At 30.9% G+C, this 25,469-nt stretch overlaps 5 protein-coding genes across 6 annotated transcripts; 1 reads left to right on the top strand and 4 right to left on the bottom strand.

Moving 5' to 3' along the window:
- Positions 1–3,618: 3,618 nt before the first annotated feature.
- Positions 3,619–6,144, top strand: LOC133039135 (uncharacterized). The gene is made up of 3 exons (XM_061117960.1): positions 3,619–4,603; positions 4,767–5,557; positions 5,689–6,144. Exons 1-3 carry the CDS (start codon positions 3,619–3,621, stop codon positions 6,142–6,144), a joined length of 2,232 nt encoding a protein of 743 aa, XP_060973943.1.
- Positions 5,002–8,650, bottom strand: LOC133038996 (uncharacterized). The gene is made up of 4 exons (XM_061117760.1): positions 8,393–8,650; positions 7,924–8,280; positions 7,300–7,817; positions 5,002–7,195 (listed from the first exon to the last, which is right to left on the bottom strand). The coding sequence occupies exons 1-4, from the start codon at positions 8,543–8,545 to the stop codon at positions 6,988–6,990; spliced, it is 1,236 nt and encodes a 411-aa protein (XP_060973743.1). The 5' UTR covers positions 8,546–8,650; the 3' UTR covers positions 5,002–6,987.
- Positions 8,651–8,674: 24 nt separating this feature from the next.
- LOC115694920 (uncharacterized) lies at positions 8,675–10,976 on the bottom strand. Its single transcript, XM_061117961.1, has 7 exons — positions 10,404–10,976; positions 9,889–10,290; positions 9,759–9,806; positions 9,597–9,662; positions 9,403–9,468; positions 9,162–9,224; positions 8,675–8,946 (listed from the first exon to the last, which is right to left on the bottom strand). Exons 1-7 carry the CDS (start codon positions 10,974–10,976, stop codon positions 8,689–8,691), a joined length of 1,476 nt encoding a protein of 491 aa, XP_060973944.1. The 3' UTR covers positions 8,675–8,688.
- A 7-nt stretch (positions 10,977–10,983) lies between these two features.
- LOC133039136 (uncharacterized) lies at positions 10,984–13,871 on the bottom strand. The gene is made up of 2 exons (XM_061117962.1): positions 12,808–13,871; positions 10,984–11,298 (listed from the first exon to the last, which is right to left on the bottom strand). Exons 1-2 carry the CDS (start codon positions 13,093–13,095, stop codon positions 10,984–10,986), a joined length of 603 nt encoding a protein of 200 aa, XP_060973945.1. The 5' UTR covers positions 13,096–13,871.
- A 4,504-nt stretch (positions 13,872–18,375) lies between these two features.
- Positions 18,376–24,864, bottom strand: LOC115725321 (ubiquitin carboxyl-terminal hydrolase 23). Of its 2 annotated transcripts, none has more exons than XM_030654802.2 (11): positions 24,350–24,864; positions 23,652–23,766; positions 23,165–23,275; positions 22,682–22,854; positions 22,174–22,500; positions 21,592–21,717; positions 20,615–21,211; positions 20,439–20,528; positions 19,681–20,341; positions 19,074–19,164; positions 18,376–18,975 (listed from the first exon to the last, which is right to left on the bottom strand). In XM_030654802.2, the coding sequence occupies exons 1-11, from the start codon at positions 24,662–24,664 to the stop codon at positions 18,816–18,818; spliced, it is 2,766 nt and encodes a 921-aa protein (XP_030510662.1). In that variant the 5' UTR covers positions 24,665–24,864; the 3' UTR covers positions 18,376–18,815. The 2 variants fall into 2 exon arrangements, with proteins under 2 accessions (XP_030510662.1, XP_030510661.1); XM_030654801.2 differs by having other exon boundaries at positions 20,439–20,531; positions 24,350–24,860.
- Between the last annotated feature and the right edge of the window lie 605 nt (positions 24,865–25,469).

Genomic DNA, 25,469 nt, shown 5'->3' on the forward strand with positions numbered 1-25,469 from the left:
CTATCACTGTTTTGATTACAACTCAAGTAATACAAGTTGCCAAACTTTCTACCCATCCCAATCACCTTGGTCTTAAAAGTGACTTGGATGACACAATTTTCTTGAGAGAATAAGAAAGTACAATTAGTTTGTAGCTGTTAAAGAATTGACAGACAACAAATTGCACTTCAAAGAAGGCACATATAAAACATTCTCAAGAACAAGATCAGGAGTTAAGACAATTGTTCCTATGCAAGATATTTCAGTGTGTAATCCATTAGGCAAAAGAACAGTCTTTAAATTAGGATCAACATAGGTATTTTTGAATAAAGAAAGGTCAGGACACACATGATGTGTGGCTCCTGTGTCAATAATCCAATTGGTACTATGGATAAAAAAATTTCTTACCAGAGAAATGGGAAACCACAGGCTGATCATCAGAGGAATTAGGAGTGCTATTCTCAGTGCTTTTCTAAGCAAGGAAGGCCATGAGCTTCTGACATTGAACACTTGACAGGCTAGAAATGAGATCTCTCTCCATTAGCATCTCCTCTGGTTTTCCTTCATCCATTCCTGAAAAATTTACACTAGCAGACTTCATTAGAGGTCCTTTAGCATCGCGATTAGGGAACCTTCCATGAAATTTATGACCAGGGGATATCCATTGAGTTTATAGAACCTGTCAATTGTGTGTCCATTCATACCACAATGAGTACAATTGTACTTTGATCTAAAAGGTTGAACAGCTCCAACAAATTGTCCATTGTTGCTCGATGATACTTTATCCACATCAAATGAACTATTGCATCCACTACTTAACCCTCTTTGTCTCTCTTCTTGAACAACAGCAGCATATGCTTTGTTCACACTTGGAAGAGGATCACGCATCAAGATCTGAGATCTAACAAAATTGTACGAATCATTCAATCCAACCAAGAATTCGAGCAATCGATCCTCCTCCTGATATTCTTGAATCACTTTCATTACACCACATGTACAAAAGGTTGTGGTCTATACTTTCTAATTTGATCCCATAGGGCCTTCAAACGAGTATAGTATGTAGTCACAGTATTAGATCCTTGAGTAGGACTCTCCATGGTCTTTTTAGCTTCAAAGATTCGTGATACATTCTTCTCATTGAACCGTTCATGTAACTCTGTCCAAATTTCTGTTGCATTGTCATAATACATTATGTTATATGCAATCTCATCAGAAATAGCATGTAAAAAATCCAAGAAATAACAGTGTTATTGCATCTACACCAGCTATCATAGTCTTCATGATCATCATTGGGATGGGGAAGCTTTCCATTGATAAATTTCACTTTATTTCGAGCAACCAAAGTAATCAACATTGATCTTCTCCAGGTGCTGTAATTCTCACTACTTTTGAGAATTTTTGAAACAAGAATGACACCTGGATTATCACCATTCGACCGGAAATAAGGATTCGAGAGGTCATTGGCATTAGTCGATCGTGAATTTTCACCAAGAACAAAGAACATATTCGAATCACAAAAGGTGTTCTCTGTTTCATGATTTTCTCAAGTGTGTACTCCAACATCTCAAGCTTCAGTTCCACCACCTCGAGCCATGAACAATAGCTATGATACCATATTAGCTCAAAGGAGCTCAAACAAGAATGAAAGAGAGCGAGAGAGAGAGAATCAAAACAAAATTGTATTGAATGGAATTTATTCCGTTACAATATTAACAATGGCAGCTATTTATACTAGCTGATATTACAAACCAAAACCAGCACACTACTCAATCACTACTAACTAACTTCCTAACTAAATAATTACAAAATTTATCTTGATATATACATATATAAATATATAATTCTTTCGAGACTATGCTCTAGGCCAAATGTTGAGTGTATACATAAAAATGCTATACTTACAAATAATTATATATATAAAGTTAAATATTGTGCAAAAGGACCAAAAAAAAAAAACAAAATATTTTATCGAACACCCAACTTTTTACTACCAATGATCTAATACATGGTTCTAAAATTTGAATTGCCCTCTTTCAAAGGGCATAAGTATATCCTCAATTTTTTTTTATTTAAAAAAAAACAGACTAGTTTTACCTTTGACTTGCACTAATAAGATTCCTGCAAAACTTCTCTTCTTTCTAACCCCATTTGGAAAGAAGGCTTCTATTTGTCCGGACTTGTATATTATAATAGTTATATGCAATAAAAAAACATCATATTGTAATAAAAACAATTACATTATTTATGCCCCTAATTCAACACATTTATGCTATTAAAGATAGTGTTTGAAGGATTAATTTTTAACATTGTAATCGTTCTAGAAATAATGTTGCCCATAATTTGTGGCTAAACTTACTAATTTTCTTGATGTGGTTATAATTTGGTGGTCGAGTTTACTAAATTTTATTTGAGTCTTGTTGTTTAATGAAAATCTCATTTTATTAAAAAAAAAAAAAACATATACATACATCATATAGGATTAGAATATTCAACATTATGTATATTATATTGTAAGGAGTTATAATTAATCTTATCAACTTAAGAGGACTTCAAAGTTCAAATTCATGGTGAATTGAATTTCAATTTCTTTTAATAATAAATTAGAACAAACAAAAGTGTGTTGGTTGCACATGCATATGAAAAAGAATGAAGGTATAGTTTGGGGGCAAAATAGTAATGAGAATAGCAAAAAAAAGAGTAAAAAAAAAGGGAAAATTTTAGTATTATACCTATAATATAATCAATTAACAGAAATAACCTTAATTAAAAAAATGTACCCTAATAACGTGACACGTAGGCTTCTCCTACCTGAATTGAAAAAAAAAAAATAACGGAAACAAAAAAAACACGATCGACCATACGCGCCAAAAAATTAACAAAAAATGGAATATGAATCTTACAACCAGTGCGTGAAATACAAACGCACATACAAGAACATATAAATTCACGATTTGTTAGTTTTCAAATCAATTTGAATCATTTTTACAAAAAAAAAAAAAACCATTAACGACCAAAAAAACCTTGGAATACAACCTGAAATTCAATAATCAACAAATCGAAATCAAAAAACGATTTCGAATCTGTCTACGACTTCGATTCTGTGTTACTGTAAGTAAAAAACATAGAAAATTCTTATTAGATCCTGAAAACAGAAAACACCATTGACGAAGAAAAAAGCTTCGGCAACAATCTTCAGTATTTCAATCGAAAAGCAACAATCGAAGCTGTTTCTCAACAACATAAAACGATCCTCAACACAACACAGATTGCAGAGATGTTGCTGGCCAAAAAATAAAACAATGGAGAAAAATCGTTACCTGCAGAAAAACTTGTTGACTGTGCTCTGTTCTTCGCGCAACCAAAAATAATCATCGAACAGAAAAAGGTAATCTATATCTTTGTTGTAATATTACATTGTTAAGAAATATCATTACAAATAACATGATCATAAATTTTCCTATTCACAGTGCAATTTCTTCATGTTTATGCTAAATGCAATTCATCGATTTTTTTTTTTTTCAAACAAAAACATAATTACTGTGCAAAAAAATATCTACATTAATTTTCACAAATACTTAAAATTTCATTAAAAAAAAATAATAAATAAACTAATATGTATATGATAACACACAGGAACCAATGGACCCCATGACAATCATCCTTTTCTACAATGGAACATGGGTAGACAAAACAACATACAATGATTATGAAGTGGCAGGTATACTAATCCCAATAAAATGTTCCTATAATGTTCTTGCACAGGAGATCTATGAAACCTTATCAATAGACAGAAACAAGTATGGAATTACAGTGAAATTTCAAATTAAAGAAGGGATACCACCTATAACCATCAAAGATGACAATGGCTGCAAGTTCTACCATCAAATAAGGAAGAAAAATGATGATGAAACAAGATACCCTTTGATGGTAAACACATTTGAATCATCAGCATCACCTGAATGTCTTGCCAGCAACAATTATTTAGAAATTGGAGAAACAAGTATGCAGTGTACTGAACAGTTACCAACAAGAACAGAATATGCACAATTGGTAGCAGATTATGCTTATGATCATGCACAACAAGCACTGCAAACAAGTTCAGAGATAAACCATGTAATTACAAATCCTCAAATTGACAGAATACATGTTGGCCAAGTCTTTTCAAACAAGCAAACACTGAAGAATGCAATCAGCCTATACTCAATTAGACAAAACCAGCCATTCAAGGTGAAGAGATCATCAACTCTTGACTATAAAATCGTTTGTGTTGATGAAAATTGCAAGTGGAGTTTCCTAGCTTCAAAACATGGAAAAACAGAAATGTTCAAAGTTAGGAAGATAAAATATGACCATACATGTTCGTTAGATATCACCTCCGGAAACCATCCTCAAGCCACAAGCAACCTAGTTGGGCATGTGATAAAAAACAAATTTGTCAACCCAAAAAGAAACTACACTCCAAATGAAATTGTAGACGACATTGCAGATGACTATAGTGTCTCAATATCCTACCAAAAAGCATGGAGAGCAAGAGAAAAAGCTATGGTGGATGCTAGACGCTGCCCACAAGAATCGTATGGCGAAATACCATCCATATTATACATGATGCAAATATCCAATCCAGGTATTCTTTTTATACTCTTGCATATCGTAAATCAAAAAACTTAATAGTATACTAATATAGAAAAAAAAAATTAATAATTTAACATAAAACATCAAAATATATTCAAAACAGTATACAAAAATATTCAATAATAAAATAAACTAAAAAGTTACTTATGTAACAGGAACAATCACAGATCTTGTTACTGATGAAGATGGTAAATTCAAGTATCTATACTTCGCTATAGGAGCTTCAATCAAAGGTTGGCAACATTGCACCCCAATAATAGTCACAGATGGTACATTCTTGACAAACCAATATGGAGGTACTCTATTGACTGCAAATGCACAAAATGCAAATCGGCATATATTTCCACTTGCATTCGCAATAGTGGATTCTGAAAATGACAACTCCTGGAATTGGTTCATGCAAAAAATAAAAGAAACATATGGAGAAAGAGAAGGACAATGCATAATCTCGGATAGGCATGAGAGTATATACAAAGCAACAAAGTCAAACTTCCCACTCCTAATGCATGGGGTATGTTGCTATCACTTGCTCAAAAATCTAAAAATGAAATTCAAAAAAGGAGGAGATGAGCTCAAACATGCATTTGATGGAGCTTCGAAAGCTTACACTATAGAAGAATTTGAGAAATGCATGCAAGATTTGGACAACATTGACTTAAGAATAAGAGATTTCTTGGCCAATGAAGTTGGATATGATAAATGGACAAGGCTATACAGCATGAATAAAAGATACAAAACAATGACATCAAACATAGCAGAGTCAGTGAATGCAGCTCTCAAATCAGTAAGAGAATTACCAGTTGTAACCTTACTAGAATGTCTACACTCTTTGGTACAAAGATGGTATTGGGAAAACAAAAATAGAGCCTTGAAAACGGACACTACTTTGGCAAATATTCCAAAAAAGGCTCTCAAGAAACAAAGAGAAATGGGCTTAAAATACAAAGTACGCTTAACATTAATTTAAATTAAATTTTATAATTTGTTTGAAAAATATAAAAAAAAAACATTAACAGTAAACCAAATAATTTCTGAAAAAAATATAATAACCAAAACCTGTATAAATTCTTCATGCAGGTTGAGACAGCTAACCTTCTTGTATACAAAGTGCACGATTATACAAGCTCCTACATAGTAAATCTGGAAAACAAAACATGCACGTGTCAGAAGTTTGACTATGACGAAATGCCTTGCTCGCATGCAATGGCTGTACTAGCCAAAAGAAACTTCTCTTGCTACAAATACTGCTCCTACTACTACACTAAAGAAGCTTTCATGTCAACATATGAGGATAGCATACTTCCATTAGGTGAAGCAACATCATGGAATATACCAGAGGATGTGAAGAATATCACAGTACATCCACCAAAATATAAAAGACCAGCTGGGAGGCCAAAGAAAGATAGATATAAAGGAGCAATGGACACAAAAACAAAAGTCAAGTGTGGAAAATGCAACCAAAAAGGACATAATCGACGGTCTTGCAAAAATGAAGCAATTCTAAATCCACTGAAGAGAAGAAAATTACTTTAGAAACAAACTATACAACAAAAAAATGTCTTTCAGATTTCTTATTTTTACAAATATAAGACAAAATAAAGGAACACTAAGAACTTCTGATTTTTCATTTTAAATACCTTCATATAAATAAATAAAGATGAACACAAATGTGCTTACTGTTTTACGAAAATTAACAAAATAAACATAACAAAAATATTTTGTAAATATAATGATTTCAAAAATATAAAAGAAAAAACCAATAATTTGAATCTTGATTTATAATTTACAAAACTATTTTAAAAATATCTTCTTAATTAACATTTTCATAAACAATTTAGTTGTTAATTTGATAGTAAAAAAAAATGTAATCAATATTATTTAACTTAATTTCTTAAACATAATAAATTGAAAAAATAAACAAAAATACCTCTATGATTTGAAAGTGTGTACCTCTTTTCCAAAAAATATAAATAAAAAACAGAAGATATATGCAACGGTTTACAAAACCTGAAAAAAGAAAAATACCAACTTAATCAGACCAAACTCAAAAAAAAAGAATACAACAAACAAAAAAAAATACATACTAACATTAACAAAAAACCAAACTGATAAAATTCCATAATAATCTTACATTATATTACACATCTAGTAAAAAAAAAAAAAACTTCAAACTTAACTCCAAAAGCAACCTGCATTAATATCATATTAAAGGTACTGAAAATAGTTCCAATATCCATACATACGTTTGACAAAATGACCAAGCAAAAAGAAGGTTAATATGTTTAACGTTCATAACTACCCAAACTAGTCAATAATAACCCGTACAAAAGTATCAAAACAACAAGAAACAAAAGTGTTTCCAACTACATTAAACAACTACTTCTTTTTCTTTCCATCCTTTTCCATCCTCCCAGGATACTCTGAAGGTGATTCATAACCACTCACTTCCTTCTTCTTAGCATGAACAAAGAGCTCAACACACAGCTTCTTTCGAACAAAAGGAATGTCCAACTCCTTCGGAATCTTGTCAATCAATCCATGAATAAAATACTCAGCGTACTTTATAACAAAAACACCACAGTCACTGTGACAAATCAAAAACAAACAGTTAGATACAAAAAAGAAACAGAAACGAATATAATCAAATAAGAACATAAAAACAAAAAAATAACAAAAAAAAAAGATTACCACTGCTCTTGTTGAGGCAAATCTTGAACGATAACAATTTCCAAAGGGTCTGTCTCACTCTTTCCTTGAAAAAATCTTGTGCTCTTATCAATATCTTTCCTTTGATCATAAAAATTTACATGTGACAACAAAATAGGCAACATGACAGCAAAAGCACGAACCAATTTTTCTGAGTTCTTGTACCTCCCAAATCTCATAGAATTGCACACTTTAAGACATCTCAAACGTATGTCAAAAATGCACATAATCCAGTGAGCCAAATCAATCAGATTAATAGGCATTAAGACATTATCTAATTCAATCCATTTTCTATTGCAATACATACCAAAACCAGCTACGTATACAGAAGCTTTGCTGTCCTTCTTAACAGATTCAATGTCACAATCATTCTTAACAAACTCATTATACATCTCAAAAATCTGGGCAGCAAAGAAACAATCAGTGGTATTAACAAAAGAGTTTACACTCTCATTGTACTTTATCTCCTTTCTCAAGTAGTAAAAACAAACATCCAAATGCTGCATCAGAAAAAAAAAAGTCAAAATAAATTCATAAAAAATCAAATATAATGTAAAAACCCATTTAAAATCAAACATAAAAATAAAAAAAAATAAATGGACTAACCGAGCATGACAAATTTCTTCCAGGAGTCAGCAAATCATAAAACCACATCTTATCATCAATCTTCATAATTGCAAAATCCAACGGGACTTTCAATTTCCTATCACGTTCTTTAAACTTTTTAATCTTGTTCCTATCATTGAAACCGACCTTAAACCACTGCTCAAAAAGTTTAGACTGAAGATCATCAATACGGTCAAGTGCAACTGAAGAAAAAGCAAGCAACTTAGATTGTTCTCCCTTTGGTTTACTACTACTCCCAATAGAACCAAAATCAGATGTAAATGGACTCCTCAATGCAGATCCAATATTGGGAACCCTCTTTGCAAACTCATAAGAATTAGCTTCTAAATTCTTTTCCTAGAAACAAAATCAAACAGATTAATACATAAACAATAATAAACAAACCAATATACAAACAAAAAAAAGAAACACTTTGACCAACTGTTAATTCCATTAACATTATACGTACCTTTTTCAGGCTTCCTTCAATGGTTTCAATTTTTTCATTAATGATCTCCATGGCTGACAAAGTAATACTATCTTCTGTACCTTGACTATCAAACAAGTTAGGAGACCCAATGACACCAGCCACAACAACATCAATTGCAGATGAATCAACCATATTTTTTCTTGCTTCACCACCAACATCATCCTTGGTAACTGATCCACCTTTTTTAGATTTGTCATCACCCTCATTAATTCCCTTTATAACTTCTTTTACAATAGAAGAAACAAAGATCACCACCCATACCCTAAAAAATGAAATTAACATATAATGAGAAAAAAAAATAAAAAATAAAAAGATGAAAAAAAATAAATTAAGGAAATAAAAAATAAAATATACAAAGTGGTTACCTGGTCATCACCATCATCTTCATCATCCTTTGATTTCTTATTTAAATCTTTAAACTTAGCATGATCATCTTCATCTTGTTTTTTCCTCTTCTCTTTATCAGCATTAGCATCGGGCTGAGATGAAAGAAAACCCATTATATCAAAACTTGGAACATCATCATTATCACCCTACAAAACATATATAAAACTTATTGTGAAGCATAAACTTAAATAAAAATATAAAAATATTTACATAAAATAACAACAAAATTGTAAACAAAGTCAAAACTTATAGAAAACACACAAAAAATATGTAAACAGTAAAACACATTACCTGTAAACAGTTACATGTAAACAAATTTTTATATAAAAACACAAAATCAAATAGAAAATAAAAACATTACCAGTAAAGCAGTGTGTCCTTCTTTAACCAAACCACCATCTCCAACATTTTGTAAACCTTCACCCTAATTAAACATATTGAAAATAATAATGATATAAATAAAAATAATTAAACATAACAAATAATAAATCATATTAATTAGTCTTTTAATAAATCATATCCATATACAAAATAATTTCTTTTAACAATAAAATACAAAACTGTAAACAACAAAATATTTATAAAGGAAACATGAACAAAACCTCTACAACAGTGTCTCCCTCATTAACCAACACACCACCACTTTCAGCAAGATTTAAAACAGGATCCTGTTACAAACAAATAATTAAAAAGAATATGAGAAAAACTAAGTAATCATAAAAAAGATAAAACTACTTAATATTGCAAAAAAAAAAAAATAAAGCTCATTAAAATAAAAAACTATTTACAAACATACAATAGAATAATCTTTAACATTTTCAGTAACCAAATCTACATCATCAACCTCTTTCATAACTAGATCCTGAAAAAACAAACAAACACATCAATTATAAAATAAGAACTTTAAAACTATAAAATAAAAATAAACAAGTAAAAAAAAATAAATAATCATATTTACATCCTTCACTGCCAAATCAACATTAACACCATCTTTCAAACCAGATTCCTGCATTAAAACAAATATTAATAAACATACAAACGAATAATAGTAAGACAACTAAACAATTAACAAATGGATAAACACTCACATCATCACTATCACCACCACTATCATCACGGATATCCACGACACTCTGAGAAGCTTTTAAATCATCAAACTTTTCTTTCAAGTCATTAAATTTCAAATCCAAGTAAAATTGCAAACTTTCATCAATCTTAGAATCTATGTGGGAAATCATATTGAGTTCCAACTCCTTGAATCTACACTTAATATCTGATGTAAAACCCTCAAAAGACGCATCAAAATGTAATTGCTTTTGAATTACTTTTTTAACGTCCCTCCTTAACTCATTTAAAATAGAAGATTGTAAACCAATCGCACCAACTCGATCAACATCAACATCTGAATCTTCCTTCTCAATAAACTCAAGACCAGATAGATTAAGCATTGATCTCTCTTCATCTGTAGGAAATATATATTCACCTTTCAGCTATCACGAAACAAAACAAAAAAAAAAAATAAACACAATTAGTAACCAATAAACTTCAAAAAATAAAAAAAAATGTAAACTACATAATATCAAAAAAATAAATAAAAATGTACCTTAGGAGATGAAAAAACTTTCCTCTCAACAGCACTATTATTAGGAAGACCCACATTCAACCATCTACAAATCCTATATTCTGGATCACTATCATATTCACAAAAACCAAATTCTTCGACAAAGAGGAATAGTTTCGTAAATCCAAACAAGAAATGCATAAGGAAAACAAGGCAACTTGTAAGTCCTCGAAGATTCTTTATCAGCAGCCTTTGCTTTCCCTTTACGCTTATCAATATGCTTGGAACCAATATCTTTCCCCGTTTTTTCTTTGGTACACCCCTCAAACCAATCCTCAAGTTGTGTAAAGTTTTCTTAAAAACTAATTTTCCCCAAGGAAAACTCTCATAATCACCAATCCCAACAATATTGAGTATTTCATTAGGAACCTTCTTGGAATTAGGGCTTGTGAACAAGCAATTAGAAACGAAATACAACACCGCCATCTTAACAGCGTATTCGTCCAACTTAAAATCACTATACCTAAACCTCTCCTCCACAGCACTGACTGTTACTTGTTGATCACTAAAATACTTATCCACAAATGCATTCTCCTTCTTTGCATAACCACTCATATCAGAATCACCAACACATAATAAACCTACCACAACAGAACTCAGCCAAACTAAACCTGAAATTTTGAGAACCAAATTTGAACCACATTTCATAAGGATTTTTCTGGTGTACCTCCCTGTGCAAAGCACTGTGAATCAACTGAGTTTGCATTGCAATTGGATTCATGTCCAAAAAATGTCCAAAACATGTCTCACGAAACAGCTTTGCTTGAGAAGGAGTCAATTTACTATTGATAATGGCAATAACATTGTTTTCATGGTTAGGAAAAAAAATTATTCTTCCACCAACCCTATCCTCATGCTTGAAATATAACTCCCACTCCTAAAAAATTAAAATAGTAATCACATAAAAAAATTAAAATAAAAAATTACAAATAAACAAAACTATGTAAACAAAACAGTCAACATGCCAACAATAATGAAAAAACATAACATTATTGTTTACTCCTGAAAATAGCAAAGTATACAAAAATACATAAATATTAAAAAATTAAACTAAATCATATACAAAAATATTAACCACCTAAGAATAACGGCAATCATTTGTAATTGAAAAATAAACAAAAACAAACACAATGGACCCAATGTCCCCAACAACTAAATAACAAAGAAAACTATGTAAACAAAACAGTTGACATACCAACAATAATAAAAAAAAAAAAACAGAACATTACTGTTTACTCGTGAAAATAGTAAAGTATATAAAAAAGGTTAGTTAGTTTAACAATAACAATAACAAAAAAAAAAAGAGGTGTTCTAAAATCTAAATGGTTAGTTAGTTTAACAATAACAACAAATCTCTCTCTCTTATTTATATCATCAAATAAAAGGTTTGATACTAAATTTACTTATATATATGAATAGTACTCCGTGATTGTGTGTGACTTATAAATAAAAATGGTTCATATATATATATATATTACAAGATTTTAATTTGGTCAACTGCCGGTGGACCGTTGTTGATCCAACTACAAAATCATGTGTCCAACCATGTTGTTTTCTTTTCTTTCTTTATATATAATCTACTCTACTATATTTTTATAATTCACGAGAGGCCATATATGTCAATAAACTAAATCATATACAAAAATATTAACCACCTAACAATAACGGCAATCATTTCTGTAAATTGTGCTTGATTTGTTAATATAAATGTAATTGAAAAAAATAAACAAAAATACAAACGACGGAACCAATTTCCCCAACAACTATGCCAATCATTTATGTATTGTGCTTGATTTGTAAGTGTGTGAATTAAGAAACTGTAGGAATAGTAAAGTATACAATAACATAATAACAAACAAAATAAACTAAATCATATAAAAAAAAAATATAAACATAATAAACACCTAAATAAACTTGAATATAAAAAAAAAAAAAAAAAACTAAAAAAACAAAAAAATTAAAAAAAAAACAAACTAAAACTTAAATATACAAACCAAAACAACACTATTAACACTAACAGATAAAACTTAAAAACGAAAAAGAAAAGAAAATCCACTCATACATATGCAACATCAAATTAACAAATGAATATGCCCAAAAATTGAAGATGAAATAGCATCAACAAAGAATATGAAAAGGAAATAAAAGAATCTCAAACAACAAACCTAAAATGAAAACAAAATATAAATATATATATATAAGTGTCACCCTACTCAGAAAACAAGAAACAACTACCAAAATGAAAAATAAAAATCAATAAAAAAATTAAAAAATAACAACAAAACCTAAATCGATAATAGAAAAAGTTATAAAGAATACCTAATCCAAAAAATCTCATAAAAAATAAATAAAAAACTGAAAAATAAACAAAAATAAGAACACATACCTTCATCGATTCATTGTTCTCAACTTCTAGATCATCACTGTCGTAGAAGTCCTCATCATATTCAACAACTTGTTTTAATTTTTTCAAAGGCCGATCGTCAGTAACCTTCTTGTTTCCACGATTATATTGCTTCCTCTTCACTTCCTTAACAGAAACATCACCAGAGCCCTCAGAACCACCAGAAAGATCTTCATTGTCATCTTCAGAAATCGTTTTCTTCATTTTTAACTTGTCAAGAAGAAGCTTCGATGAACCAGATGGAGAAAGGGAAGAACGAGTATTAACCATTTACAATCAGATTTTTTTGAGAAAGTTTCAAATGAATAACCCTCTATGAAACTGCCACACTAAATAGAGAGAAATTTTGAATTTCAAAACTCTCTCTAAAAAATACCCACACTAGAAAATTCTCAACTTGAAAAAAAGAAACCCACTAAAAAACCCTATAAACCGCTCCCTCCCTCTAACTAGACAATATACTTACAAGTCTACAAAATAGGGAGCAATTATCATGAATATCAAAAAACGTGATACCCCTGACGCGCGTGAGATGCAAGACGTGGGATGATGGATAAGAAGTGAAAACACTTGGTCTGACGTCACTTGGGAAACGCGTGGCTCAATAAATGATAATTAAATATAAAACGGTAATAAAAAACGGTAAACTTACCCAATATAATAGATCACGGCAAAAAAGGAAATTAGATCAAAATAAAGGCTCCAAATGTAAATTTTCCAAAAAAAAACATCTTAGGAAAGCAATTTTGGAAAAAAGAAAGAAACATTATTATTGAATTGATTATATGTTTTGACATTCATTTGATTGAGGATTGTGGAGACTGTGAGTAATAACCACTCAATCCATACATAACACATAATATTATATCCTCACTATTAATTATTTCAAATCTTCTTCTATACTTATTGTTCATAAACATCTTATTATTAAACTTATTCTTCAATAAAAACCCACTCCAACTTATTATTATTATTATTATTATTATTATTATTATTATAAGAACCATAAAGAGAAAAAGAAAAATGTGTACAAACATAAATATGTATTAATAATCGAATAGAATGAGTTATTCGGTAAATGATGTGTTTGGTGTGAATAAATTTATTAAATAAAATATCTAATAAAATGATATTATATACATATTATATTATGATATTTAAACAATATTATATTTTTATATACTATAAAATATCCAATAAAATGATATTGATATATATATCTTTAAACAATATTATATTTTTATATACCATAAAATATTTATCTACTTCAAGCTAGCTAGTTGTGCTACCATTATAAGGTATTATTCTATAATATAGAAAATTCTTTTGTAGTTATAAAAATAATAGTCCCAATTTAAATTAGTTATACACATCATTAAGATCTACATTTTATTTAATAAATTACAATGTTGTAAATCTTAAATTAAGAACCTTGATAAATGAATATTCAATTGCCTTATAATTAATATTTAAAATAATTTTAAAGTGTTTTGTGGCTAACTTGTGTTTTAACTTTTTATAAATATACATAGATAGATTGAGATAATTGTATATAAAACTATATATTGTTTTTTAAGATACATATATTTTGCGTTTTATTCCAACAAATGCACATATGATTTTTTTTTTTTTTTTTTGAAAAACTTATTATTTTTAACAATTTTTTTTTTATCATTATTATTATTTCTATATATATATATATGTTTATGTGAAAAAAGACAAAGATTTCATAATGATAGAAATTCTATATACTTATAATATATTTAAACAAATTATATACTTATAATTAGATTGGAATAATATATGCATATCTCTTCAATTCTTTTTTTCAGTCTTTATTTATTATATTAACACATTCAAATCATTCTTTAAATAATGCATAATTTATTCCGCAAATTAAGAAAGGGTTGCCATTCCTAAAATAAATAAATATAAAAGATTGTGGCAAACAACTAATTTGCTTGATATTGACTAATAATAAATTAATTTGCTTATAAAATTGCAAAGCATCCATCATTTCCCCTTCGAGTAATAATTTTTTATTTTATTTTATTTTTTTAAAAAAAAAAAATCTTGAAAGTTTTGACTCCCTACCATTTAATAAATGAAATTGGATTGTCACCAATTAATTTATAATAATGTTATTGAAAGCAATCTACTCTTATTTTTGTTCTCTTGAAAGGTATTAATAGACTATGATTTGAAACATTGTTTGACTGAAATGTCTTTCATAATATTAAGAGATGGACTATGACTATTTATTTTTATGTATATAATCAGCTTAGAATCTATACACAATAAAAATTAATTATATATTAAAATTGAGTGAATATAAAGACAAATCACTCCCAATTAAATTATACATATAATTTGGCATAATAAAACCACAAAAAAAAGGTATAAAATTGGAAAAAAAAAAAAAAAATTGCACGTGTGATAGGCATAGCATAAAGAAAAAAGGATAAAAGTACTAAAATAGTGCATCCTAATTTGGGATAATTTCAAAATATATATATATACATACAAAAATAGCAAAAAAAATTATAAAAATACTGTATGGAATTTTTAATATTTTTACCATTTTTTAAATTTTATTTACATAAAATACGGTATTATATTCTTGTTATTTTATTGTTTATTTTTTGTTATTTGTATATTATTTTTTATATTGTTTTGATATTATTTTATTATTGTTTTAATATTTGTTTTTTAGTATTTTTTTTGTTATTTTCTTGCATTTTTATAGAATACCTTAAAAATATATTTAAAAAAAATAACTTTTAAAAATATAAAAATTATAGTTTTATATAATTATTCTTATTAATTTTTGTAATAAACAGTTATGAGTATTTTAAGGGGATAAGTTGAAAAATGCCTCTTTTATTAATCAATTAACCAAATTTGCCTCTAATTTTATATTTATTTGAAACATACCTCTTTTTATATGTATTGTACCCAAAATACCCTGACATAAGAGAGTCACATGGAGAGTATCTTGAAGTGACAGGGGCAAAATTGGTACAATGTTTAAAAAAAGAGGTAAAAATGATAGACTTTAAAAAAGAGGATAAAAATAAAAAAGGACAATATAAAAAGAGTATAGAGTGTAATATTTTAAGGTTGCCACTATTGAAAAGAAAGTGATTTATAGGCCCAAAGCATTGGGGGACTCAATTGTGGGCCAATATTGGTACAACCCAAAAATAACATTTAATGGGCAGACAAAGCCTGTGGTCCATTATTTGTAAATCTTTATCACTTGTCACTAATATTTTTCTACTTCCAAAATTGTCCCATCAAAAATAAATAGTTCAGTGCAGATTTGGAAAATTTTGGTGTTTTTCTTTTTCTCCATATTTATTTACTTTTTTTTGGGCTCACATTACAAAAATTAGTTGTTAGAAGCTATAGATCGACAGAAACCATTATTGTGAAACTTCATTTTACACTAATTTGGGGTCAGCTGTCATAATTCATAGAGCATTGCTATTAGGCACCAGTGGTGTCTAGCACCTTCTCGACATGTGACATTGCGATTGGCTAGTGATACTTCCTAAAAACTATTATAATAAATTATATGAGACTCGATACTTAATTGAACCAATACATATAGGAGGGTACTAAGCACCACTGGTGCCCTTTTAGCATTTCTCTAATTCATAATCTAACAAATATTATATATTTAAGGTTGGTAATTGGTGTTGTCTAATTGGTCCCTAACCCGATCATTGTACATTTCACGTAAAAAATCTAAATCCTAACTCAATTTATTGTATTTACGTGTATATACTTATATTACACATATACGTTGATTAATATCACATATTTGATCTATATAATATATATATAGAAAAAATCTTTGGTGAGAGCATTAAATTTAGGGTCATTTTTTCATTAAAAGGGATTATTTCACAAACACACAAACAATAAAAAAAAAATTATAAAAATACGGTTTCATAGAATTTTGAATATTTTTATAATTTTTTTTACAAAAAATACGGTCATTTGATGTTGTACACTTATTAATTTGTTGTTGATTTTTTATTGTTATTTTGATGTTACTTTTACATAGTTTTCTTATTGTTTTCGTGTTATTTTTATAGAAAACCGTAAAAATATAAAAAAAAATACTTTAAACATAAAAATATAATTTTTTTACAAAAAATAGTGTCTTATGTAATTATTAGGGATGCACACGGGACGGGAAATTAGCAGGGAGTACTTTCCCCGTCCCCATCCCCATTAAGAATTTTAACCATCCCTGCCCCATCCCCGCTTATTCCCCATCGGGGACGGGGCGAGAAATCCCCTAATGGGGCGGGGACGGGACAAGAATTCCCCTATTGTAAAAATAAAATTTATTTTAAAAATTTAAATGTATAAAATGATTAAATTAATAAAATATTACATATTATTTATTATTCAATATATTAATTATTATACGAAACACAACTTCAAAAATTATAAAAATAATATTAATATATTAAAAAAAAATACAAATGCATATATAAAATATTAATAAATTAGGTGCCGTTTGGTAACACTTTTGTTTTCTAATTTTTTAATCACAAAATGAAAGTAAAATTTTTGTTTTTAAAAATTTTGTTTTTAAAAAACAAAAATACGTTCTGTAACCACTTTTGTTTTTCAATTTAAAAACTAGAAAACAAAAGTGTGTTCTGTAAAGTTTATTTTTATTTTTATTTTTTTTATTTTATTTAAGCGGGTCTAGGTCCGGGGTCAAATTCGGATCCGGGTCAAAGATCGGGTTCAACACAAGGGCTGTGGGAGAGGATTTGGGTCTGGGTCGTGTCGGAGTCCAAAATATTGATTAAGAAAAAAAACTGTTTAAAAAATATTGAAAGTGATTTTTCTTGTTTTTAAAATTTTAATTTTCAATTAAAAAATTGAAAAGCAAAAACAGTTTAATAGAACATGTTTTTAAAAAATATTTTCACTTTTCTAATTTTAAAAACAAAAAACAGATTAAAAAAGTGTTACCAAACGCCACCTAAACGAGTTCGCGTCTCGTTTAACATTCAGAGACAAAATTTGATTCCCGTTCCCGCCCCGTTCCCCATTTAGACGGGGAATCCCGCCGCATTAGGGGCGGGTCACCGCAAGGCCCATAAACCAAATTTCTTTAAGAATTTTTTCTCCTTTTAAGGCTAAAACTAATTAAATTGACATTTATACGTCGAGACTCTAATATAAACATTTAACAGTACAAACTTTTTTATTTAGCAAAATACTAAGTCTTCATTAGTTTAGACTCCATCTTGAAGCAAAAGGAGGTTCCTAGCCTTGCAAACAACGAATCCATGCATGGATCTAATCAGAGAGCAATGGGAAGTAGGTAAAAATATTACCTGGCCTTGGTTTGTAGAAGAAACAAATCAAATACAGAGAACTTTACTAGGGCCAATAGCTATAAAATTAAACTTTTATCACATGCATTCAAATAGTATCAAAACATGACCAAAGTCCTACACTTGATTTTAATAATAGCATAATAAGGATTAGAAATTACATCAAAACTACACCAAGACACACTAACAAAAGAATATAATATAAATGTTATACAAGTTTGGGATCAATTTGTTGCACCATCAAATCAAATGAGGAATGTGATATTCATCTTCTTATTCAGAACCAAAATTTTCTTGAACTAAAAGAGAAGTACCACATTAATAGATTCCTCTAATCAGTGGTTCAAAAGTACATTACTGACCAAGATTAAACCAGTTCAGTTCATCACTTGGATAAACCATCCTTAAGCTAGTACAATATTCTACATGAAAGACCTTTCCCCACCAAAATAAGGTATAACATATTCTCACCACCCAACAATCCCTCTCTCCAATAATCAAAAAGTTAAGGAATTCCAACACTCAATTCTATCTCTCACAATTTCAGATCAACAAAAGCAAGAGTTTCTATCAGGAAATGTGTCAAAAAAATGTGCTCGTGGCTCCACTTACCACGATTTATCATATCCTCAGAGGCTGGTTTCCGGATCTGAACCTATCCATCTTTACCTTCTTGAAGTTTGTTTTCTTGCTTGCAATTTTTTGGAAAGGATTTTCTCCACCGAATTCATGCTGGGATAGCCTTACCTTCTTTCTCTTTCCCCGATCATACTCTTCATCCCTGTAAAAAGAGAAAGTGCTTGTTATCTTCGCAAATGGATAACAATTAAGAAAACTAATTCGATTAACACCTTTTAGTGAACAAGATGAAGCACATACCATTCATCTGCTACATAGCCAATGCTGACATTGTTAGCAGCAACAGATTCTACTGCCTGAGGAGGCAGTTCTATTCCATCCCAACGTGCGACTGCATAAGATATACAAGTCAAATAAGCAACCCAACAACTATTTAGATAATTCACACAATGAAAACCCAATCTAAGAGAAGAAGATAAAAACTTAGCACAGGGTTATATTGATCAATGCACCACTGCATTGACTAAATAAACATTCTTAAAGAGTAATGATTGAGACACATTCAAATTACACACAATGATGTGTCATAAATTCTAGCAACATCTGAGTCCCACATGAAAATAATTAAATAGCAAAGATTGATGGCACACCACATTGTGGGAGTTGGGTGTTTCATTGCGAATTTTGGCAATGTTGTAATTAAGTAACAAGGATAACAATTAAGTCAAACCAAGTTGGGTCTCTAAACAATTTGTTTAGCAAAATTAAGATAGAAAGCACCTCACAAGCCAAAAAGAAGTAAGTACTAAGTACTGCATCTGGTCCATATGAAATGAGATAAAATTGGTACGATTGTTACCAAATAGATAACGTGGCTAAAAGAGAACATTTTCTGAAAACTACTTACCAACTGTCTCCGACAGACCATGGGTAAGCACATCCATCCAGCCATTTTGCATCTTCTCTCTCTCAGAGTCCTGCGAGTGCGAACTGACAGTTTCCCTTGAGATCTGATTCTTCTGCAATTGCTCATCTGTAGCTAGAACAGAGCCATTTTGACCATTTCTCTCTGGGAGATATCCATCCACGGCTGTTTTCAAGGAATCACCGCAGGTGTTTTCATTTTCAGTAGTGGGAGTACGATTTGCTTCTTTTCTAGCACCAGAATTGTCTTGTTTTCTCGGAGAAGTAGGGGTTTTCTCAGATGTAGATGGCCCCAAATCTGATGGGAAGCAATCACTATTAGATAAAACCTCCTTGCTACCATTCTTGCTATCCAAGGGCATGAGTTTACTCTTTTTATGTTTCTTTTTCTTCCGTACAGCCAGTGATGCCCTCAAAAACATGCTTGAGCGAAAACTCATGCTCGCAACCTGACGCCTTAAAAGTTTCTTCTTTAGTTTTTTCTGGGACTTGCAATCAGAAGCTTCCCCGTGTAGGGATCCTTTCGTTACCGTTGATGTGCCAGAAGCTTTTACTGACTCATCAAGGACGGAATCTGGACCAGAATTGCAAGCCTTCTTATCCAACAAATTCTCAGCACCATTACAGTTCGTAATATTTTCAACCTGAGAAAAAACGATATTCAATATTTTGTATATGATCAGAGTTTGAGTGCAATAACTAAATTTATAAACAGACTCGAGAAAAAAATTGAAGGCATACCGAGCTTTTTTCACGGTTTGGTTGGTCTTGTAAACCAGTGGGCGCTTTAAGCAAAGCCACTCTTGACTCCTCCACATGCAATGTAGGAATCTGCTGATGCACACAAAAAGAAAGTTACAATCTAGTTAACAATGAAAGAGCGGTAAGATGAAATAAGAGAATTGAACACCCCTTACCTCCTGGGAAATCTTGTTGGTAATTTGGTCAGTAGTGGGGGTAGAGCTCTGAATTTCCTCTACAATGGGAGATGTGACAACTGAAACAGTAGACTTTTTATTTAAGCTTTCTTCCTCCTTCAAGCCATTAGTGTGAGTAGCCACCGTTGAAGTAGAAGTTTCGATCTTACAAGCATCACCATTGTCACTTGGTTGATCAGTTTTCAAGCATTGTTCCGAAATTTTGGGCAGAAGAGGAACCCTTTCCATTGGCTCCTTCACTAGAGCTTTAGTTTGGGATAGTTCCAACTTGGGTTGATCCAACATTTCATTCAAAGGGGAGATCTTTTGTGGACCAACATTTAGTGCATCTTTTTGTGTCACGGAAGCAGAAGAGGTTACGCCATTCAATCCAACTACAGTTGATCCATTTTGAATGGGTTTTGTTAATACTTGGTTGGAATTCATGTAATTTTTAGCTCTATTTTCATTTGTTTTAGCATTCTCTTTCTGGGAAAGATCCACAGGTTTCCTTGGAATTATAGTTTTTCTATCACGCACATAAAATAACATGTAAGCTTTTTGTTCAAGGACTGTCTTCTCGCTAACTTGGACAACCTGATAAATCGAAAAGAAAAACATAAGCTAATTTACCACGTGCCATAGAAAATGAAAATGAATCAAACACTTTTCTTTTCTTTCTAACTCTTAAGAGGGTATAACAAGCTCACCCTTCTAAGAGAAGTGGTACTGTAACAAATTGATTGGAAAGTTAATTAGCAAAATAGTGTTGATAAAAATAATGATTATGTGCCAAATAATGTTTATCAACATGGCACCGGGTATAATTTCTTCAGATACATGATACAAAAACCAACAAAGGATGCCACTACTTTGAGAAGATTTTATACAAAAACCAACAAACGTATATTCAACTACCACACGAACTCTAAATTTTGTATTTGAATATATTAATATTGTTCTTTCATCTATCATACCCGACTGTCGTCAAGAGAATACCACATCCCACTTGATGTGCGGACATAGGAGTAATAGTGACCTGAGTGGGTGCTCCATCCGTGATGAACTAAAACACCATAGAGTGTATATTTCAGATCTCCTTCCTGCAAAGTACAAGAGACATCATCTTAGAAGTTATAGCATGTTATAGAACAGGGCAGCTAAAGAAAGCATGGAACATCATAGCTATACACATATCCAGTCCACACAGCAGTTCAATTTAACATAGGCTCTAGTGTCACCATTTGTTCTTTTTCTCAGCTAGTAATTGTCACTATCTCATCCAAATATATTTTTTGAGATATTTTGTGGTGATGGAAAACCAAAATCCTGAAGCTCACACAAGTAATGAATATATGAAATGCTCATTTCAGCTGTAACTAAGTTTAACTAAATTGAGGTTAAAGTCTAGCAAAAATGACAAGGGTAAGACAGAGGCATCATTTGAGATCAAATGAGGAAATTCCTAGAAAATCTGTAACAAAAAGAAGAATCGTCCCACCAACAAATTCAGAGAAGAAAAAAAGTGTGCATAAAAATATTAATAAAAGATTACTTACATAAGAACCACTGACAAATGACTTTAAATCCAATGTCGGACCAAAAGAAACTTTCTTATCAATCTTTTGACCAGGATCATGTGCACGAAATCGTTTCAAATGAATTGTAAGAACATTTGGTGGCTTGTGAACTGTGAGCCTTTTAAGAGCCCTAACTTTCTGCTTGCATTGCTGGCATTGATATTGCCTTTCTCCTCCATCTAGGTGTTCAGCGGCAGTGAAATTCACTAGAGCTTTATGCAAGGAGTCTGCCTTGACTATTTCAAGACTTAGATCCAAAAATGGATCAAATTTGTTAGAGCGAAATGAACACTGCAAACATTTGACCTGAAGAAATAGAATGACAATTAAATTTCAAACTTAGAGGAATAAATTTCATTAACTAATAATTGAAGAGGGTCTTTCATCAGTTTTCCAAACAGTGCAAGACTCTTGGCTTCCAGAGCCTAAATCCCAAAAGAAACGTTGTCCAATTACAAACAATTCCGACCAAGCTTCAGATAACTACCTGACTTCTGAGGCTGCCACCAAAGATTTTGTGTACCAAACTCTTCTCGTAAGCACTAGGGGACTCACTTGGGACTCCAGAAGGTAAGCAACATTTATGCATTGATTCTAACAAGTTCACCATGTACTCATGTGCATCCTCTTGCCGACAATTACGAAAATTCCGAGATATGCCTATTTGGGAGGTCAAGGACCACAGGTTCCAAGTTATATGAAATCAACATGTTTCAAAAACAAAACCACAAAGAAAGGGGCCGAAAGGAGTGGAAGATTTAGATGACAACAAAACCAGCTAGAGATAAGTCATATTTACTAGAGACCCTATGTCGTGAAGAGTGTTACGAAATCATAAAAAAAATGAAAATGAAAATGAAAAAGGGGACCGAAAATGAGTGGATGGTTGAAATAACAATCCAACCTACTGAAGATAATAATTATTTACTCTTCTATTCTTAACTGTAAATAAATAAATAAACAAGGATACATCTCAAGTTTGAAACCAGATCCTTAGGAGCTAAACTTCTTCCAGTTGATTGCAGAGCGCGACTAACATGTTTCTGGATAGCACATAAAGCACAAAATCCAGCAATATGGCCTTCACAAATAAACAAACCAAATTAGAAACTAAATGAAGTACAGAATCCTGCAAATATGCAAGCGTGCACACAGCTTAAGTAAAAAAAAAAAACCCTCTAATCAACTTTGAAAGTTGGCACAACAGTAATATTTCTCGCAATGGTTCGCAACTTCCCTTATAAGATCCATCCATCCATTCTATTCTGATGGTTAAGGGACTTTCACCTTTAAGTCAGAAATTAAATCATAACATTAACTGAATTCTACTCATGTTCAGCTGTAACATTGTTCAGAGTTCCCAATATACATACTTGCCTAGGCAACAATTAATCACATAAAATAGGATTGGAGAAACTGTTCTTCGTATTCTCTCCAATAAAAAAAGATTCACTCACAAGAGTTTTGATGCTTGCCACTTTGCAGGTATGCCGCTAAAGGCTCAGTATATGTCAGGCACTGAAGTACCGAGTTGAGAAAGCAAGTGTTGCCCAGATTTTCTAAACCAGCACCCTGAATCCATATCCATCCACACAGTTATGCTGTGGTATACAAATTCTTCCAGCGAGGGAAAAAAAGACTCATATATGGCAGTGGCAGATGTTTAACATAGTTATGTCCCCCATAAATTTATTGTATAATAACAAAGCATTTGGGACCAAAATTAACATTACAATTACATCAAACAGAGCAATTGAGCAAAACAAAACGAGTAAAAACAAGAATCCCATATCAAAAAAAAAAAAAGTTTAGCTGAAAAAGGAAAAAGCCTTGAAAATAGCTGAGACTGATTAGCAAAAAGAAAGAATATAGCATTTAAGTTTTAAAAAAATGAACTTTTTCAAACAAATTACCAATTTGAAGTAAGCTGGAAAGAATTTTAATAATGTAAGAGTCGTCTTCCTATTACAAATCAAATTGTAACCAATTAAGCAAAGGCTCTCATCAAAATCATATAAATCGTTAAAAGTGATCGTTAAAACCAAATCAATTAGAGTCATTTAAACTGAAAACAAAGAAAAAAATGTTCAAAAGCGTCTGAAACCATACCAAAAAAAAGAAATCAACATAGCAACAAGACACTAGAACAACTTACAATCCTCCTAAAGGTAATTTCAAAACTGAGCTCTGGATCCAACCCATTTTCCAAAATCTCAGACCCATCACTTTTCTTGCCTACTTTCACCGATCCCAGTAGGGTTGAATCCGAGCTACTGGGGTTTAGTGTCTCCATCCGAAAATCACCACCACCATTACGAAATCCCTTAAAGGGCTTCCTCGCTGGATGGAACTTAATTCTTCTCTGAAACAGAGTAGAAGAAGAAGATCCCTTCGATAAATCAAGCTTACATTTCAAAACCCCATCCGAACGGGATTGTGGTTCCAATACCTGTACCAGATTTTCCGCCATATTTGAACCCAAAAACAGCTTTTTTTGGGCTCTTTCTTTGGCCAAAAGAAAAACCCTAAATCCTCTGAAGCTTAGAATTCCGTAATTCGGTCTTGTTGGGTGTTGAACGAAGCAAAGAGAGGAAGAGGAAGAAGCAGAGAGCGTTTCAAGCTTCTGCGAAAGAGAAAGCGGTGGAGGTAGGAGAAGACAGTATTAAACCCTACATGCGCCTAAGTTTTTAGGTACACCTTAATTAATGTGGGGATGCGAAACACTGAATCTTTTTTACACGTGTCGGCTTCGTAGTTGTGGATAAATATTCTCTGCGGCTTAGGTGGTAACGGAAAACCAATTGAAAAATGACACGTGGTAAAAGGAAAATTTTTTGAACTTGGTGACTGTGTTTTATTATCCTGAAATTACGATGGAGTCCGTTGTACGCTGACGTGGAATAATTTTATTGGCTATATTTTTGTCAGCTGCTACTTGCTAGTTGCTACGCGCTTGTTATTTTTGTTTTATCTTTTTTATTAAAAAAGTAATAATAATAAATAAATTGTGTTTATCTTAGATTTAAATTTTTTTTTTTCTAAATAAAAAAATGGGAAAAAAACATAAAAATAGAAAAAGGGATTTTTTTAATAATATACTTAAAATATAAATTATTTACAAAAATACCTTAATAAATCTCAATTACAATAACACCTTGCCACGTCATTAAAAAATACCTTAATTCTAAAATAATATGCCTAAAATGAAATTAATCCTAAATTTTGATTTTTTATTATTTTTTTGGATTTTCAAAAGTAAAATTTTGATTACTTAT

Source organism: Cannabis sativa, chromosome 6 (genome assembly GCF_029168945.1).
Source record: "Cannabis sativa cultivar Pink pepper isolate KNU-18-1 chromosome 6, ASM2916894v1, whole genome shotgun sequence".
Lineage (NCBI taxonomy): Eukaryota > Viridiplantae > Streptophyta > Magnoliopsida > Rosales > Cannabaceae > Cannabis > Cannabis sativa.